General features: G+C 39.2%; 1 protein-coding gene across 1 annotated transcript; it reads right to left on the reverse strand.

The window, feature by feature from the left end:
- Positions 1 to 9,595: 9,595 nt before the first annotated feature.
- On the reverse strand, positions 9,596 to 10,908 carry LOC109153500. The gene is made up of 2 exons (XM_019301368.1): positions 9,798 to 10,908; positions 9,596 to 9,624 (listed from the first exon to the last, which is right to left on the reverse strand). The coding sequence occupies exons 1-2, from the start codon at positions 10,906 to 10,908 to the stop codon at positions 9,596 to 9,598; spliced, it is 1,140 nt and encodes a 379-aa protein (XP_019156913.1).
- Between the last annotated feature and the right edge of the window lie 10,612 nt (positions 10,909 to 21,520).

Raw genomic sequence — 21,520 nt, forward strand, 5'->3', positions numbered from 1 at the left:
ATATTGCCTTAGCGGTTAACGAACTCGGTAGACATACGAGTAACCCTAGTGTTGCGCACTAGAAGGCAATAGCGTGAGTTATGAGATACATAAGGCATGCTCGTACTCTAGGCTGCACTATGTGGGATATCTAGCCGTACTTGGAAAGTATAGCACGGATATCAAAGGACACTAAGTCCATCAAAGGCTACGTCTTTACGTAGGCCAGTGCAGTTGGTTGGACGGAAATTCTCGAAATGAATTTGTGATAGCTAAGATCCGACGGGATCAAAGCTGAGAGCCTTACACTCGTGTCGCGAGCGAGTAGGCCGAATGGCTATGCCATTTTTCGGGAATGTTCTTAGTGGTAAACTCGTACCTCCAATTTGTGTGCATTGCGATAGTCAAGCCAAAATTGGTTAAGTACAGAGTTAGATGTAGAATGGTAAGTCTAGACTTATAAGTCGTTGACATAATACCATTAAACAATTTCTCACAACAGGGGTTATCTCTATTGATTACGTGATGTCAAAAGATAACGTAGCGGCCGCTAACTCGCTAACCCGAGGGTAAGCAAATGGTTGTGGAGAAATTGGAACGAGGAATGGGTCTAAAGCCCTTGGACTAAAAGTTCTATAGTGGATACCCAACCTAGCTGGCACCTAGGTTCAATGGGACAACTAAATTATGGAACGGAGCGTGTCACTCTAGGGGTCTCGGACTCCCTACCACTCCTCGTTAGAAACAGTGACTCCCGCACGAGGCTAGCACGTTGATGCTTTAATGATTCTTGAGTATGCGGGATACTCGAGAAAGAATCACCTATGTAAGAGAGAAGTGAGGGTCGCTTCAAAGGAGAATTGTTGGGCACAATTCTTTAGAAACTCTCGCAGAACCAGGAACGGTGACCCACGACCAAAATGGGCACACTCATGAGAACAGAGCATGGTTGGAAGGTTCCTGTGTGAGATATGTCATCGTCTACACAAACGGCAGTCGGTTCAAAGACATCGCGTTCTACCGTACAGCCAGTAGAGTAAACACATCTTCACAAGGGAAGGTTCAAAGGGTATAGTGACTCCCTACCTATCCTATGTAGGGATCGACCGTTTGAACACAGTTGTTTCCGATTTCAAAATACCCCGAAAATCAATTTTTCATTCATGTGGGGGATTGTTGGAAAAAATAGCTTGAAATGGCATAAAATGGCATATTAAGTGGCTATTTTGTGGTACAATTATCAGTGGGGTCCACTTCCGATTTGGGTCGGGTCAAAGTGGATTCGGGTTCTTCGTAGTGAGACGAAGAGATTGATATATTGTGCGCACAAAACGGATAATGGGTGAATGAGATATTGATTCTCAAAGGAGACCCATTTGAGTTGGAAAATGAAGGGAAAAAGTGAGCTTTTGTCCCACATTGGTTAGGGAAGAGGATTTGCCCCACTATTTATATATGAGCTCTTATTAAGCTTACTGAATTGTATAGCATAGAGGCTCTCTCTCATGCGCAGGGGGTGCAAATCAAATCCTAAAACTTCGGTGTTTATTTTCCAACAAAGCCACGAAATTCCGTGTTGATTATTGTGTTAGTTTCGGCCAAGTGGCCGAAACTATTGAAACTGTAAGTTTCAAAGTCTCGGCCATGGGAATTGATTATTGTGTTAGTTTCGGCCACTTGATTATTGTGTTAGTTTCGGCCAAGTGGCCGAAACTATTGAAACTGTAAGTTTCAAAGTCTCGGCCACGTTAGGCCGAATTTGCAAGTGAATTGCAAATGGCCACGTTAGGCCAAATTTGCATGGGAATTGCAAATTGCAATTGCAATTGCTAATTTCGGCCAGCTTGGCCGAAACTTTGCAAAAGCAGTGGCCGAGATATGCGCACAGTATACACGAACCAGAAAGTTGCAAATGGCCACGTTAGGCCAAATTTGCATGGGAATTGCAAATTGCAATTGCAATTGCTAATTTCGGCCAGTTTGGCCGAAACTTTGCAAAAGCAGTGGCCGAGATATGCACAGTATACACGAACCAGAAAGCTTCTATTTGTGACTGTTGGGATTTAATCCAGCTGTTATGGGATTAATTCTTTGAATTAAATCCAACTTTAATTTTTGAATTAACACCCATGTTAATGGTTGCTGTTACGGAAGTTGTAGGGGTGCCCCTAAATGCCATAATAAAGGTTATTCACTCCTCAATCCCTATATAAGGAGGGGGTAGAACACAAGAAGTGTTTTCTCTCCTCAAAACTCTGCTTTTACTCCTTTCTTAAGCCGAACTGTGTTCAAGGCTTTGCTCTAGTTCGCCGGGTTCGTTCGTTTGGGTGCTCGAACGTCGAACCGTAGCGCGTTTTATCCTGGGAAACCTAGGCCACGGCGCTCCTAGCACTTTTGGGAGGTGGCAAATAAGGTTTTAAGGAAAGAGTGGTCTCTTGACTCACGCTAAAAACCCTTACCCAAACACGAGCCAATCTTTCCTTCTTTCGGTTTTGGATTATGCTTCTAAGCAAAAATCCTCCTTTTATGTTATAGTTTGGTTGGAATTATAATCTGTGTATTATAAATTCCATTTGGTTGATATGTATATATATCTTTTCCGTAGATATTCATGCATATAACCATGGTGGTCTGATTTATATATATATATATATATATATATATATATATATATATATATATATATATATATATATATATATATATATATATATATATATATATATATATATATATATATATATATATATATATATATATATTTGTGTGTATATATATATATATATTTCAGATATAATATATCGAATAATATTTTATATACTTCGTGTGTGTATATATAAATATTATTTTACGATATTAAATCGATTTTTGGTTCATTATCACCAACATCATATACAAGGATACTTTCAAGATAGATAATATGCAAGAGATATAAGTGACAAGCAAGACTATACTTTCATGCTTGTACTCAAATGTAATAAATGATACTTTACTTCTCATATACTCATCATAAGGCATATGCTATGCAACAATGGAATTCTATAGATATATATATATATATATATATATATATATATATATATATATATACTAATACTCTCGATCAGAATAATAATATTTTTCTGCCGAGGACCTCAATCATATCTCATGTTTCTCTTTTCTCTTCTTTCTTTCAAATCTGGGTCATGCGAGGCAGGTACTCCGCCGCGGCAAAGCCTCAGCGAACGGTGCTTCCCACACAACCGCCACATCCGTACCAACGGAACCTCAACTCGTGGGGAGGTAGGAACTTCACGATTCGTGAACGGACCTATTCGGGCTCGGCAAATATCAGTCGGCCTAACCTCATCACACCCACAGAACCTATGTCTCGTTGTTCTTGTTTTTCTTTCTTTCTTTCTTTCTGTGGAATCAGGTATCGTACTTTCAGTGTGCACACCCCCTAACTAGGATTCCAAGCCCAGCGGGTAATATCCAACCTAGCAGCTCGGGATTTTTCGACCAAGTTACTTCTAATATACTCTTCCGGCCTTCTCTGACCGTATCATTCTTCTTCTCATAACTTTCTCTTTTTCTTTTTTCATCCGAAAGGACATAGTCTCAACGGGAGCCTCCAAAACATAGTTTTTCCTCACATCACATAAATAGTATATATCTCATTAAACTTCTCTTTTCTATGATGGGAATCTTGTAAGGAATATAGCGGAATAATGCGGAAGCGAAGAATCGAAAATTGAGAATTATTGAAGTTAAATAATAGAGAAAATATATAAATGACAAAATAGGATGGAAAGTATAAAATATATATATTAATCTCTTGAAAAGAGAATATAAGTGAAAAATATATATATGCTATGTAAGAGATAGAATAGGATAGAGATGAATTCAATAAATTGATGTAATGAGTTGCATTACAAAGAAAAGACATTAAGCTATTTATACAATCAAATTGGGAGAGAAATGATAGCATGCGGCAATACAAAGAGGAGAACCGCAATGAACGGAGAGAACGTGTGAGGCGCATGCGACGTGGTGCTGCTGCATGGTGACATCATGTTGGTCTACAAGGATTTTGAGGCACACTTGTTAGGAATATAGCGGAATAATGCGGAAGCGAAGAATCGAAAATTGAGAATTATAGAATTTAAATAATAGGGAGAATATAATAAATGACACAAGAAATAGGAATATGGAGAAAATATATATTATATTATCACTCAAAGAGTATTAAGGAAACTAATATAATATATATATGTATGCTACGTGAGAATAAAGAGAAAGAAAGAAGATGAATTCAATGAATTGATGTAAGAATGAGAGGTGCATTACAAAGGAAATTAACAATGCTATTTATCCTCTAAGAAGCAACAAATGAGGTAATTGCATGGAGACACAATGGAGACAGTTGCGGCATGAAGGAGGAGATGCTCCTATTTCGGCGAGAACTGCAAGAGGGCATGCAATGTGGAGAAGGAAATTTTCTACATGAATTTTAGCCACAAATTATTTATTTCTTAATTCTCAATTTTCGATTCTTCGCTTCAGCATTATTCCGCTATATTCCTAACAAGTGGTATCAGAGCCAAGTTTATTTGAGAATTATTTTCAAAGATGTCGACTGTTACCAAGTTTGATATCGAGAAGTTCGACGGGAAAATTAGCTTTTCTATTTGGAAGGTTCAGATGGAAGCCGTTCTAACCCAGAACGGTTTGAAGAAAGCGCTAGCTGGGAAGAAGAAGAAACCAGCTACAATGACAAATGAAACTTGGGAAGATTTGGATGACAAGGCACATTCAACCATTCTTTTGTGACTGTCTAAAGAGGTTCTACGTGAGGTGGTAAGTGAGACAGTTGCGTCAGATTTGTGGTCCAAGCTGGATACGCTTTACATGGCCAAAACTCTGGTGAACACGCTAGGCCTGAAGGAGCGTCTGTACACAATCCGTATGACGGAAGGTACTTCTATTAAATCTCACTTGGATGAATTCAATTCTATTTTATTGGACTTGGAAAATATTGATGTCATAATTGAAGATGAGGATCGCGCTGTTTTATTGCTTGTATCTGTAACACCCCCTAATTTCCACGCTAAATTAAGCCTTAGACATGCAGAATTGCAGATAACTAGTCATAACATCATACACAGCGGAAGACTAAACAGGGAATATATGAATAGGAAATAAAGGGTGCTATGCCACGTCCACTCAAAGGTGAACGCACAGGCGAAACATCTGCATAAATCCATAATCTAAATTCATTCAGAAACAGGAGTACTAATGTCTAACATTGGCACACAGGCCACAACATCTCAAAACAAAGGGATCTAAGCTAACAGGTTCTAGACCGCACTCTCATCTACTCATCACCTAAAAGAAACACATAAAATAAGGGACGACGCCCGGTCAACGAATGGTGCTGGTAACCCACCAATACATGTGAAATATCATATGTAGATAGATTATATGTATACAAAATCATTTGCGAAATGGGATATAGTATATATCAATTTCAAAAGCCAAGATAGAGATCAACACAAGACTCTATGCACTCACAAAAGATAAGGGAACACATCCCAATACGACAAGAAGCAATAACGACTCACAAGAACTGCTCAAGGTATAATCTACCATCACACAGTAGATTAACACCCGACATGCATAACACAAAAGAATAGGGACACACCCATTGGCAGCACAAGCCTTTGTGACATCACACGTCACAAAATAGAGAAATACACAACAACGGCTACACAAGCCTTCGTGACATCACCCATCACGAATTGATATGCCTTCCTTATGCCCGGTTCCAACCTTATGGCTACCCCCAACCTTATGTCTAGTTCCAACCATTACCTCCAGGACCCCTGTACACCAAGTCCAACCTTTTCCCTCTGAGGACCGTCATCCCCATCCGCCGACAAACCGCCAACAAAACCACCAATTCATAGTACACGAGGGTACCGATCACACACATGGCAACACATGCCTCCCAAGAAATACGTGAACCCAACACACAGGTCACAAACTCCATAATCACGTCATGGCCACCACGAGGACCACTTCCGTACCTTGGTGACTAATGTCCCATACCATTAATCGTGCAATCCAGGTACAGCCACACACACCACACCACAACAGGAATCAATCAACGGATCACAACAAAGATATGAAACCATACTCAATCAAGGAATGGATCACAATCCAACCACAACGATGAATAACACAAGTTATCATCAACGATAGGAAGGTACAAACAACACACACGCTAGCATTTAAACACCGAACTAGCATGCTTATAAAACGGGTAAACCGAAAGTAGTTCCGAAGAACACACAAGACTCATCACGGTTCAACGAATCACAATGTTGAACACTTAGCACGATTCAAGACACCAAACCTACATGGATTCCTACCATATAGTTCTAGACATACGAAACATCAAGAAGACGCTCAAATAGTTCCACAAATGAACATCGGGAAGTCAAAAGACCAAATACCGAGTCAAAAGAATCACAGGGAACAAATCCCCGCCAAACCACACCATGTACCCCGCGGGTGGGCCCACGGGTGGACCTCTACCCGTGGTACCGCCCGCGGGTACACACCCACAAGCCACCTGTACCCCGCGGGTGGGGCGGCGGGTAGGCCACTGCCCGCCGTTCCGCCCGCGGGTACACGCCTGTACAATTGATGAAAGTAATTTCTATATATCAAAAGAGAACAAACGGCATGGCTATATATACAACTAGACTAGCAGAAAGATAGTAACAAAAGGCTAAAGACTAGGTTCACAAGCTGATATATCGTAACTGTCTAATACACCCCCTCAAGCGGTAGGCGGACACGGTACAACGCCAAGCTTGAAACGGAGGTCTTGGAACCGGGAGGCAGAAAGTGGTTTGGTGAAGATGTCGGCAAGCTGATCATTAGTAGAGACGAAGTTCACCTTAAGATCTCCGGACGTGACTTTGTCTCGAACAAAGTGATAATCCACTTCCACATGCTTGGTCCTTGCATGAAATACTGGATTCGAACAGAGGTAGGTGGCGCCGAGGTTGTCACACCAGAGAACTGGGGTGGTGAGACAGTCCAAGGCGAGATCCCGAAGTAGAGACTGAATCCAGACGACTTCTGCTGATACATCGGCTAGTGCTTTGTACTCCGCCTCAGTTGAGGAGCGTGCAACAGTACGCTGTTTCCTGGAACTCCAAGAGACAAGATTAGGGCCAATAAACACTGCATACCCAGCTGTAGATTTCCTGTCGAGTGAACACCCCGCCCAATCGGAGTCTGAAAAAGCGTGAACCACTGGAGACACTGAGCCAGTTAAATGAAGAGCCAGATGTTGTGTCCCACTGACATACCTCAAGACGCGTTTAAGAGCGACCCAATTGTCCTGCTTAGGTTCGTGCATGAATTGGCACAACCGATTGACCGCAAACGACAAATCTGGCCGTGTGAGAAGGAGGTACATTAGAGAGCCAACTAGTTGGCGATAAAGAGTGGGATCTTCCATAGGTGATGAGTCCACAGAGGGTGTCGACGTAACTGCTGTAATTGGCGTGGCTAGTGGTCTGCATGAGTCCATCCCAGCTTTGCGAGGAAGAACCATGGAGTGTACAGGGCTTCAATGCCGAGGAAGAACCATGGTACACCAAGATCACGGATTCTAAAGGTCGAAGAGAGTCGTGTTAACACTGTTTGTACCTGTGAAGCATCATTACCAAGCAACAGAATATCGTCTACATATATCAAGATGTAGATTCGAACTCGTCCAGGATCATAGATGAACAGAGATACGTCTGTTTTTGACGGGCGAAACCCGACACCAACAAGGAAATCATGCAGCCTTCGAAACCAAGCCCGAGGTGCCTGCTTTAGGCCATACAACGACCGCAGTAGTTTGCAGACATGGGTGGGGTACCCTGGATTGGTATAGCCGGGTGGCTGGCGCATGTAGATATCCTCCGTGATGCGTCCGTTTAGGAATGCATTATGGACATCAAGTTGCTTCATGGTCCAGTTATTCGAAACCGCATAGGCTAGTAATAGCCGTATGGTAGCCGGTTTGACTACCGGGCTATAAGTCTCTGAATAATCGATGCCCGGGACTTGGTTGAACCCTTTGGCAACCAAGCGGGCTTTATATCTATCAATTGATCCGTCTGATTTCCGTTTTATACGATATACCCATTTACTGCCTATTACATTCATAGTAGCATCAAAAGGAACTAAAGTCCACGTCTGGTTCTGTAGAAGAGCATTGAACTCCTCATCCATAGCGGTGCGCCACTGCGGAACCTTGACTGCTTGGGAATGGCATGTGGGTTCATCGTCGTCAACAGAGGCAATCATGGCTCGAGGAGGACGCCTTTGTTGGTGTGTCGTTGTGCGCAGGGCCATGGTATGTTTTCTTGTCGGTGAGCGTTTCCTCCTCGTCCTAATTGTCGCGGTCGATGAAGTGGACGGCTGGTAAGAGGAGGATGTGGCACCACCTGATGATGATGGTTGAGATTGTGGAATAGCGCCTCCAGTGGGTGATAGAACCGGAAAGCCACTGTTGCTGGCATCTGGCTGTAGTGTATTGCCGCCAGTGTCTGAATGCAGAATACGGGCACACGCCCATGGGTATTGTGAACCGCTCCCAGTCGCCTGCTGAGAGTGTGTCGTTGTCAACTTATAAGGAAAAACATCCTCGTTGAACCTTACGTGACGAGCTATATAGATTCGCCCGGAGTCCCTGTCAAGACACCTGTAACCACTGAAAGAGTCGGGGTAACCCAAAAACACACGTGACACAGAACGGAACTCCATTTTATGGTGATTATAGGGACGCAGGCACGGAAAACATTCACAATCGAAAACTCGGAGCATATTGTAATCTGGCAACCTATGGAAAAGACGGGAATATGGGCTATGATTTTGTAACACGGATGTTGGCATGCGATTTATTAAATACACAGCCGACTCAAACGCAAACGACCAATATTTATGGGGAACTTGACTGTGGGCCAACAGGGCCAGTCCTGTCTCCACTACATGCCGATGCCTGCGCTCAACAAGGCCATTTTGTTCATGTGTGTGTGGGAAAGACTGTCTATGTAAGATCCCTGCGGATGTGAACACCGAATGCAACTTACGGTATTCACCACCCAGATCGGACTGGATGCCTTTGATGGGACAGGAGAAATATTTCTCAACAAGAGAACGGAAATGAGTAAAAATAGGATAAATGTCGGTTTTATTTTTCATTGGATAAAACCAAATGTATCTTGAAAAATCATCGACAAATAGGACAAAGTATTTAAAACCGTCAATTGAGGTGACCGATGATGGTCCCCAAATGTCGGTATAAATTAATTCCAAGACAGATTTAGTTGTATGATTAGTTTGAGATAAAGGAAAGCGTGTGGACTTTGCCATTTGACACGCGGTACAAATATTATTCATAGAGTTCAAAGATCGACTGACTGAACATCCGGATAAGATTTGACGGAGGACCCGAATATGTGGGTGGCCCAGGCGGTTATGCCAGATTTGAGGTGACGTTTTCGCTGACACTAGAGCCACCGGAGATGACGTTATTAGCGAATACATCCCTCCAATGCTTGGACCTCTAAGGAGCGTTTGATGGGTGACCAGATCCTTCACAAGAAAACAAGTAGGGTGAAATTCAAAATAAACGTGATTATCTTTTGTGAATTTCTGAACTGACAACAACGACGCACGTAACTTTGGGACATGTAATATACGGTTTAGAGACAGTGACCGTAACGGGGTGGGAATAGAAACCGAACCAGTATTGAGGATAGACAGACCTGTACCGTCGCCAACCTTTAAGTGTTCTGTGCCGGTGTATGGTTCTGTGTCATTAATTATATCCTGATTTGGAGTAGCATGAGCGTTCGCTCCTGTATCTGGTAACCAGACATTAGTGAAGGGAGCAGAATGCAAATCATCTTGATGAAGAGCCACATTTGCATGCGGGGCATGAGGACGAACTGCAGGAGGTGGAGGGTTGCCGCCAGTGCCATCGGAATAACGTCTATAACACGTTAACGCCGTATGCCCCGGGATATCGCAAATTTGACACCGTATACTGCCTCGACCACATTGCCCCCTCCCCCGCTGTCCACGATGGCTTCGTCCGCGACCACGAGCGACCGGTGGCTGCTGGCTGAAGAACGCCGCCGGCGGAGCAGCAGCGGCGGAATGAGCATCTTCTAGAAATAGGTACTGGTGAGTGGCGAGAAGATCAGCAACCTCCGGTAATGTTAAGGGATTGCTGTTTGCGGTCAAGGAAGCAACTAGGCCACGGTATTCCGGTCGGAGCCCCCTGAAAACATGAAGATTCTGTTCATCTAGGGAGACCGGCCGGCCAGCTTGCATGAGCTGTTCGATGAGAACCCGAGCTCTGCCCAGATAGTCTGAAGGGGAGGAATCACCTTGGCGCAGATTCTGGAGTTGGGTGAGAAGGCTTAGGGATCGTGCTCTCGATGAAGAACCAAGCGCAGTCTCGACGGCAGTCCACAACGATCGCGATGTTGAATGGCCAATGGCCAAGTAGAGAACTTCTTCGGCAAGGGAGGAAAATAGCATGCTCAAAATGGATTGATCTTGTTGGATCCATAGAGCATGCGCAGGGTTGATGGCCGGAGGGGCATCGGAAGACGACGCAGCCATGAACTCCGGCGGACAAGCGGTGGTGCCGTCAACGAAACCATATAGGTTCTGACCTCGTAAGAACGGCACAAGCTGCGCTCTCCAGAACAGGAAGTTCGAGGCGGTCAGCTTAATGGAGACGTAGTGATGAGCTTGGTTCAACATATTGGAAGATGGGGTGGTTCGTGGTGCAGTTTCCGGTGGTGAGGTGGTGGCAAGAGCCTGGTCGGCAGAATTATCAGGGGATGAGCTGTCATTAGAGGCCATAGGATCGATAAGAAGGCTTATCTGATACCAAATTGATGAAAGTAATTTCTATATATCAAAAGAGAACAAACGGCATGGCTATATATACAACTAGACTAGCAGAAAGATAGTAACAAAAGGCTAAAGACTAGGTTCACAAGCTGATATATCGTAACTGTCTAATATGTACCATAAACAATCCCTTCGGGGATTTTCAACTCCAAGCTCAAATTCAAGTCCAAAACATGCCAAATCTCACCAAATATAACAAAATGACTTGAATCAAAGGAATAGCCAAGCAATGACATACAAGAACCCTAATAACAAGCTCTAGATATGCATTTTCACAAGACAATGCATCAACACTCACATTTCATAGCAAAACACATGTAGAATCCAAGAAATCATCATATAGGTAAGCAAAATAGATTTTGTAGAGCATGAGTTACCTCTTGAAGACTCAACTTTCACTTTAAACACTTCACAAAGCTCTCAACAAGGTTCCCTTTCCACACCCACTTCAAGAACACACCAAACAAACATAAAGATTTCACCTTTATAAAAAGATACCTTAGAAAACACTAAAAACACAAGAGGAGCTTAGATCTTACCCTCCTAGATGCTCAAAAGTATGAAAGGTAGAATCTTGAAAGAAAACTTGAAAGATCTTGGTAGCCCTAGGTGTGGCTAGGAGAGAAAGCTAACTAGCTTTTTAGAGAGAAGAAAGAGAGAGCTTATGATTTTTCTCTTGGAGAGTGTTTGAAGAAATGAAATTTGTCTTCCTAGGTTAGCTTGAAAGACTATTGCCAAGGAAATGTCTTATTTTCCCTTACTAAGATGAAATGTGTAAGGGAACAAGGGAACAACTCACAAAGCTTTAGGTACAACTTTTGACTTTGGGTTGACTAGTCAATTAATAGTCCCCGACTATTGACTTTTCAGGAATTTAAGGAATTGAATTAGGATTAATTACTTAATTAATCCCTTAATTGAATTTGGATTACGGGGTGTAGTATCTCTCCCTAAATCATACAAGCATTTCAAAGAAATTATGTTGTACGGTAATAGTAGTGATACCCTTACTTTCGACAATGTTAAGTCAAACATATTGTCCAAAGAAAAGTTTGACTTTGAAATTAAGTCTGGGGACAAAGGTGAAGGCTTGACTGTAAGGGGTCGTTCACTTGAAATCGAGAATAGCAATAAAAATTCTAGATCCAAGTCCAAAGGACGGAAGTCCAACAAATCCTGTAAGTACTGCAAGAAGCAGGGTCATGATGTGACTGAATGCTTCAAGCTGAAAAACAAGCAAGAGAGAGATTAGAAGTCCGCTAAAGCTTGTATTGTTGAAAGTGATTCAGAAGGCGATGTTATGTTATCTGTTAGCTCCGGTTGCAAACGGAGCGAAACCGAGTGGATTCTGGACTCTGGTTGTACATTCCACATGTATCCTCACAAAGACTGGTTCATCTCTCTGGAACCGGTTGATGGTGAAGTTGTCTTGCTTGGTAATGATACCCAATGCAAGGTTAGTGGAATTGGAAGTACTCAGATTAAAACTCATGATAACGCTATCAGGACTCTTACCAATGTTCGGTATATTCCTGATTTGAAACACAATCTGATATCCTTGGGCACGTTGGAATCTCTGGGGTGCAAGTACATAGCTGAAGGTGGAGTTCTAAAGGTTATAAAAGGCTCTCTTGTTCTCATGAAAGCTTCTCGTTCGGGAAGCTTATACATCTTGCATGGCAGTACTATGACAGGTTCAGTAGCGGTATCCTCATCGATGTCTGATGCGGATCTCACTCAATTATGGCATATGCGTCTGGGGCATATGAGTGAGAAAGGCATGCATCTCCTGAGCAAGAAAGGTCTCCTTGGTGGTTCAGGTACGGGTAAATTACAATTTTGTGAGCATTGTGTTTTTGGGAAACAAAAGAGGGTTAGTTTCTCTACTGCCACACACCGTACCAAAGATGTATTGGAATACATACATTCTGATTTATGGGGACCAACTAAATTCCAGTCTATGGGAGGTTGTAGATATTTTATGTCTATTATTGATGACCTTTCTCGTAAAGTCTGGGTCTATTTCCTGAAATATAAAAATCAAGCATTTTTTATTTTTAAGAAGTGGAAAATACTTGTTGAGACTCAGACAGGTAAAAAAGTCAAGAAGCTCAGGACAGACAATGGCTTGGAGTTCTATGAGTCAGATTTCAATGACTTTTGTGCGGCAAATGGAATCGCCAAGCACAAGACCTTGCCTGCTAAACCCCAGCAGAATGGTGTTGCCGAACGTTTAAACATGACTCTATTAGAAAGAGCTCGTTGTAGCCACAAAAATTAATTATTTCCTAACAATCTCCACCTTGGATCAAATCCACTGTGGGTATTAACAACTGGAACAGTCGAGGCCGTTTTTGGGCCGAGGCCGTTTCTACTTCTTGCTATTTGGTAAATAGATCTCCACATTCATCCCTTGATTTTAAAATTCCAGAAGAAGTTTGGTCAGGTAATCCTGTTGACTACTCTATCTTAAGAGTTTTTGGATGTCCTGCTTATGCTCATTCCAGTACGGGTAAATTAAACCCTCGAGCTGTCAAATGCATTTTCCTTGGTTATGCTTCTGAGTCAATAGGGTATTGCCTATGGTCTCCTGATCCTTAGAAAATCATTCTGAGTCGAGATATCACTTTTGACGAAAATGCACTACTTTCTTCTGGAAAAGTTCCCAGTACAGATGAGACACAGAGTACTGGTGAGAAGGTGGAGTTTGAGTTCAGGCCCATTGACAGTATTACTACCACTAATGGTAATACTAAAGATGATGCATCTACTTGCATCACACCTCTCGTCGAGCCACAACGAGAGTATTCCATTGCTATGGATCGTCCTAGGATGACAATAAAAAAACCTGCTAGGTATGCTAGTGATGATGAAATCAACATGGTTGCTTATGCACTTTCAGTCACACAGGAAATTGATGGTGATCCATCCTGCTATTCTGATGTTTTTCCTAATTCTAAGTTCAAGTAGTGCTTGAGTTTAGTCGACTGTTCCAGTTGTTAATTCCACAGTGGATTTGATCCAAGGTGGAGATTGTTGGGAAATAATATTTTGTGGCTCAAAATCCATGAGACCATCCTGCTATTATGAGGCTCTTCCTATTGCTAAGTTCAAGGAGTGTTTGAGTTTAGTCAACTGTTCCAGTTGTTAACTTCCACAAATGGATTTGATCCAAGGTGGAGATTGTTAGGAAAATAATGTGTGGCTCAAAATCCTTGTAGACCAACATGATGTCACCATGCAGCAGCACCACGTCGCATGCGCCTCACACGTTCTCTCCGTTCATTGCGGTTCTCCTCTTTGTATTGCCGCATGCCCTCATTTCTCTCCCAATTTGATTGTATAAATAGCTTAATGTCTTTTCTTTTTAATGCACCTCATTATATCAAGTTACTTCTAGGACCTAGCGGGTAGTATCCAACCTAGCAAACAAGATGTCATCCACATATAAAACAAGAAAACAAATTTTACTCCCACTCACCTTTTGGTATGTACAGTTATCTGAGGGATTTTCAACAAAACCAAATGAAGAAATTACCCCATCGAACTTGATGTACCATTGACGGGAGGCTTGTTTTAAACCGTATATGGATTTCTTAAGCCTACATACTAAATGCTCACCACCCCTAGAAGAGAAACCTTCAGGTTGTTTCATATAAACCTCCTCTTCTAGATCACCATTTAGGAAAACGGTTTTCACATCCATTTGTTGCAACTCAAGATTAAAATGTGCAACTAATGCCAGAATGACCCGAAGTGAATCTTTCTTTGATACAGGAGAAAATGTCTCCTTGTAATCGATTCCTTCTTTTTGAGTAAATCCCTTGGCAACAAGCCGGGCCTTGTATCTCTCAATGTTGCCTAATGAGTTCCTTTTAGTCTTAAAAACCCATTTACAGCCAATGGTCTTGGCCCCATTAGGCAACTCAACAAGATCCCAAACTCCATTGTCCTTCATGGAATTCATTTCATCTTTCATGGCTTCTAACCATAAGTCAGACTATGCACAATTTGTGGCTTGAGAGAATGTTTCAGGATCATCTTCAGCCCCTATGTCAGATTCTTGTAGATACGAAACATAATAACTAGGAACTGCTGATCGCCTTATCCGAGTAGACCGTCTTAAAGCTGGACCCTCATCACCTTGTATAGGCTGCGGGGCAACTACCTCTTCAGGAACTGGTGACAGTTCTTGAATTGGTTCAGTCTGCATCGGCTCATAATCTTGTTGTATATCCTGAGTTGGTTCAACCATTGGTTCGAAATCTAGTTCAGGCGGCTGCTGTAAGTCCTGAACTGGTTTTTCCAAAGGCTGATCCTCAACAGTTTGTGGAACCTCAATGGTAGGTGGTATATCTGCAGGCAGAACTAAAGGAGCACTGCGGATAAGTACAACCCCACAAGATGACGTAGAAGGTTGAGAGTCAATATGATCGAAGGAAGGAACTAAGTCCTTAAACCGATCACTCCCACTAATCAAGTCATCTTCAAGAAATTTAGCATTCCTTGATTCCACTATCCTAGTAGTATGAGATGGACAATAGAATCTATAACCCTTAGAAGATTGTGCATATCCAATAAAGAAAGCACTAACTGTCCTTGGGTCAAGTTTCTTCTCGTGTGGGTTATATATCCTCACCTCAGACGGACATCCCCAAACACGCATATGTTGCAAACTCGGTTTCCAACCTTTGAATAACTCAAACGGTGTCTTAGGGACAGCCTTAGTTGGAACACGGTTTAATATATACGTTGCTGTCTTAAGTGCTTCATCCCACAACGACTTCGGAAGCTTAGAGTTGCTAAGCATACTCCGCACCATATCCAGAAGGGCCCGGTTTCTTCTTTCAGCTACACCATTTTGGCCCGGAGAACCAGGCATGGTGTATTGGGCAACAATCCCATGCTCTTGAAGAAACTTAGCAAAGGGACCAGGTGCTTGTCCATTCTCAGTGTATCTACCATAGTATTCACCACCCCTATCAGACCTAACTATGTGTATTTTCCTGTTACATTGGTTTTCAACTTCAGCTTTAAATGATTTAAAGGCATCCAATGCTTCATGTTTATGATGAAGTAAATACACGTAGGAAAATCTTGAGAAGTCATCAATAAAGGTGATGAAATATTTCCGACCAGGTATTGTCATATCAGGACAACATATGTCAGTATGAATAATTTCCAACAACGTTGAACTTCTATTGGCACCTTTCTTTGACTTGTTTGTCTGCTTACCCTTAATGCAGTCAACGCAAGTCTCAAAGTCAGTATAGTCTAGAGTAGAAAGTACTCCATCCTTTACCAACCTTTTAATACGTTCAAGGGAGATATGACCTAATCTCCGATGCCACAACATTGAGGAATTGTCGTTAATACTACACTGTTTGGTGCCGTTTTGAACATGTAAAGAATTGTAAACTGAATCACTCTTTAATTTAGGATGGAAAAGACCATCAGACATTGTACCAGTACTAACACAAGTAGAATAACGAAATAACTTGAAATCATTGGTATTAAATTCAAAAGAATATCCGAATGGTACAAGTCTAGATACTGAAACTAAGTTCCTAGAAAAACTAGGAACATAAAAAGTCTTTTTTAACGTCAATACAAAGCCATTGTCCAAAACTAAATTGCAAACTCCGACAGCTTCTACTAATGATGCAATCTTGTTTCCAGAAAAGATGCTACACTCAGTTCCTGGCGGTTGTCTTATTTTTGTCATATCCTGCAAAGAGTTTGCAATGTGGATTGTTAAACCAGAGTCAACCCACCAGGAATTAGTATTAACTTCTGACATGTTAGATTCGAGACAAACAAAAGAAGATGAAATGTTACCTTTTTGGGACATCCATTTCTGAAACTTGATACAATCTTTCTTCATGTGTCCCTTCTTTTTGCAAAAGAAACACTTTTGTATCTTCTTAATGTCTGCTTTAGGGGTTAGTTTCCCCTTAGCAGCCATTGTAAGTCCCTTAGGTTTTCTAGACTTTCTTTTAGGCCTTGTTGTGGCCATAAAAGCACTTTCCCCAAGCTCAGTTACAAGCCGCGTTTCCTCTTGAGTACACATGGTAATCAATTCATTGATAGACCATTCTTCCTTATGTGTATTATAGGCAATTTTAAACGCGCTATATTCCTGAGATAGGGTATTTAGTGCAAAGTGCACCACAAAGGCATCTGGAAGAATAATTTTCAACTTCTTCAATTGAGCCGCAATGTCCCTGAGTTCCATGATGTGTTTCCGCATTCCCTTGACAGTGGAAAGACGCATATTGATAAACTTCATTATCAGGGTACTTTCCAAAGATTTGTTCGCGTTAACAAATTGCTCATCGATGGCCTTGAGTAATGACTTAATTTTCTCAACTTCTTCGACGGGACCACGAATATCTCTGGCAATTTTGGACTTAATGAGGAATACGCCCAAGCGATTGGCTATTGCCCATCGCTCGTATAACATTTTTTGTTCCTCAGTGCTTTCCGCAGTAAGCTCAGCAGGCTTCTCTTTGCGGAGAGCATAATCAAACCCCAATATTCCCAAATTCAATAGAATAGCGTCTTTCCACTCTTTGTGATTATCATAATTAAGGATAGGAATATCAATTGTTATTGATTGAGTGATTGGAAGAGTGACTGTAAAAAGAAAATTGAAAGCTTGGTTAGAATTTTTCGAGGCACAAAATTAGAGAGAGATACTGAAGTACATAACATTACCAATGTAAAATTATGCAAAGATAAATTCGGATGCCATAAAAATTGCCTGTGGCCTAAATTTTTACGCATAATGAATCTACCAAAACTGAATTGTGGAAACGGAATGGGTGCGATTTAGTTTTTCCACCCTTAATGACAAAACTACCAAAACTATATGCCGATACATAATCCCTGTGGGCAAATTATTATCATAGTATGGTATCTCATCCTAATTAACCCTACAAATATAACAAAATTGCCTGTAGGCTAAATTTTGTCATATCACGCAGAGTGAATTACAATATTCTTGCATTAACTTTATGTGAGTAAAACTTAATATGTAATTTTGGAAAAATTAAAGATGCTGTGGCTACTCTTTAATTAACCAAAGAACATAATCACATTAGCAAGAAAACCTAATAAACAAACAGATTAAACCAAAATATGATAAACAATCTTTAGGTATACTCCCAGGAAAGTTGGTCGAGACGAAGCTCGGTTAAAAACCAACTCCTTAGACAGAGTAGTGTCGCAAGGGGACTAGTAGCAACAAGGCTTTTAAGCCAGGGCCATAGAACTAGTATTCCTCCCCAAGAAACTTCCCTAATTCATGTGTTCTCATTTTTTAAGTAAAATCGTTTGAGAGATCTAAAGAGTTGTTTCACCTATGGATAAGGCTTTGAATAGGGTAAACTACGTAGAATTGTTTATGTACTTTATGTGCTTTAGAAACTTTATAAAACACGAGTGGAGTAATGACTGAAGATTGAGTAATAATATGCATAATCTAACCTGAAAGGCACTAATTCACCTAAAAGGCACTAAATAATGCATAGCATATAATTCAGACCTAAAAGGCTCTAAATTTTTCTTAACGAACATACTTTTCTACAGGCATAATTATAACAGTCAAATAATTATTGCAATAAAGAGAAAAATAGCATTCTCAGATTATGCATATTACTCACAAAATACTCCACAATTAAATTGCAACACTGAATACAATTTAATCTAAAATATTATTAAATTAAAATTCAACTGAAAAATTAAAAACTGAATAATTGTTCAAAGTTGAATAATAATTTAATAATAGACTTAATAAAAAAAATTTCAATTGGATAATTTAATTAGAAGAAGTCCAAATATGATGAAGGAATTAAACTGAATGAATTAATGTTGTACGGTATAATACATACCAGGCCTAAAACCATATCAATTCAGATTTGGCCTAAAACCATAACAGGCCCAGATTTAATAAAAAAAAAATTATTTTTTTTATCATTATTATATATGAGCCCAGGTCTGGCCAAAATGGGCCAGACCTGGCCCAAAACCTTAAGCCCTTCATCATCCATCTTCTTCATCTGAATAATCGCAAGCCAGCACCGGAATTTGAAAAACAAGAAGAAATTTCCGACGAAGCAGCGAAAAGGCCAAAAATAAAAAATAATTATCCAATTTAATTTTTTTTTTGTTTCTTAATGTGGAAAAATTATTTTCAGCAGTTCAGAAAATTTAATTGCGGACTCAAAAATATTTACACATGTATCTCAATTATACAAAACCGTATACAACATATGCAAATATTATATATATGCAATTAAACGAAACGAACCAGACAGAGATTATATATGGCGACTGATACCAACTGTTAGACTAAAATATCACATGCATCACTATAATATGTGATAATAGGATCGACTAACCTCCAGCCATAGTTCTTGATATGGTTGAGCGATCCGGACTGCTACAGAGATAACGAGTATTTTGTCTCTCACTTTACTCAGCTCTCTCTAGATGGTGTATGAGGTATGTAATGTGAGCAGTGAGAGGACTAGTGACCTTATATAACCACTGGCCATCATTGTGGTTGATTGTCTTTAGGTCTCCTAAACCCTAACTAGACTCCTAATCATAATGATAGTATAGTTATTAGGTTATTAGTGTTGCACCACATATCAAATACTGAATATTATCATATATATATATTACAACCTCATGGTCAAATCTATACTATAATTAAAAACAAAATCCTATTTACTTGATTTTCTGTCCAAACAATAGTAAATAGTAAAGGTAAATTAAAAAAAGAATGAAAAAAGGAACATAAATATTTCACAATAATATTTTACATCATCAATAAAAAATGTAATGGAAATTAGGTAAATTGAGAAAAGAAATGAATATTAATAATTCACTGAAAATTAAAAATGAAAAAAAGGAATTGAAGTTAGGTTAATTTAAAAATGAAATGAATATTAATAATTGACTTAAAAAATGATCCATAATTGACTAAAATGAAAAAAGAAATGGTCAGATCATTGCATTTCAATTTTTCACAATAATATTGTACGGTATAATACATCAAATCACAATTATGTCATAAATCTTTCACAATTTTAAATAATAAAATGAAAATTAAAAATGGAACGAAAATATTTTAATAATAATATTCTACATCATCAAGTAAAAGTAAATTAAAAATGAAAATGAAATATTTAAATAATAATAATATTCTACATCATTAATTGTAAATGCATATTTTAAACCATAGTAAAGGTAAATTAAAAATGCAACGAAAATTAAAAATGAAATGGAAGTATTTCAATAATAATATTCTACATCATCAATTATAAATGGAACGAAAATTGGGTAAATTATCACTGCATCTGATATTCTAATTGGCTAATTGACTGAAAAAAAAAAGAATAATTGACTGAAAATGAATATGACATTACAAATTGGCTGAAAATATAAAAAGAAATGAATACTAATAGTTGAATGCAAATAAAAATGATCCATAATTGATTAATATAAAAAAAATAAATTGTTAGATCATTGCATTTTAATTAAAAATGGAACGGAAACTAAAATTTGACGGAAATATGTCAATAATAATTCTACATAATAAATAGTAAATGCATATTTTAAAAAATATTAAAGATAAATTAAAAATGGAACATAAATATTTCAATAATAATATTATACATCATCAATTAAAAATGGAACAAAAATTAGGTAAAATTATTACTACATATGATATTCTATAATTGACTAAAAATATAAAAGAATAATTTGCTAAAAATGAATTTGATATTACTAATTGACTTAAAATATAAAAGGATCGCTAATTGACTAAAACTCTACCATTATATATTTTCACCCGAGTCACCTCTCTTGATGGACTGAAGGTGTTAGTTCTATATGATGATGGACAGGATTTCGTTGCTACTACCAATGTCGTCAACAAAGAGGTTTCAATAATGTGTAAATACAATCGTTGATATTATGTTTTTTTTTAATTGAAAAAAATGCAATATATCTAGACAAAAATATTTATATATTCTATACAAATGAATTAAGATAGCAATTCATTCCTATAACTGAGTTGATAGAGAACGAACACATTTGCCTAATTTATATAAAAAAAATACTAAACACATTTGCCTAATTTATATAAAAAAAAATACTAAATAAAATCTCCAAAGTTAAAGTACCGCATGCGTACAACTACACATTACCTATTAATTTGAGTAATTATTTGCTCAAATTCAAATAATGATAACATCAAAACACATAAATAATCCAAACAATATCTTCCATTGCACTATATAATATTTGATGTTCTAATTTAAATAATTATATATCAATCCAAATATTTTTAATATATTATAACAAATCCATTCCGTGCATCGCATGGGCGAAAATACTAGTTTTATATAAAATCATTTTGGAATAAAGAGTTTAAAATACTTTATTTTCTCGTTTGGCCAAAAATTATCGTAGGAACAAAAATAAATTTTATTTTAAAACTTTATTAAATAAATAGGAATTCGGAGAAAACATTTTGGGTTGTCACAAAACT

Source organism: Ipomoea nil, unplaced genomic scaffold (genome assembly GCF_001879475.1).
Source record: "Ipomoea nil cultivar Tokyo-kokei standard unplaced genomic scaffold, Asagao_1.1 scaffold2494, whole genome shotgun sequence".
NCBI lineage: Eukaryota > Viridiplantae > Streptophyta > Magnoliopsida > Solanales > Convolvulaceae > Ipomoea > Ipomoea nil.

What these genes read in the sequence shown, in the direction of transcription:
- LOC109153500 (XM_019301368.1), bottom strand. Translation starts at nt 10,908, where the DNA reads ATGGCCTCTAATGACAGCTCATCCCCTGATAATTCTGCCGACCAGGCT. An exon ending in AAAGGTTGGCGACGGTACAG is followed by an intron (nt 9,625 to 9,797) that starts GTCTGTCTATCC and finishes TTTCTTGTGAAG; the next exon opens with GATCTGGTCACCCATCAAAC.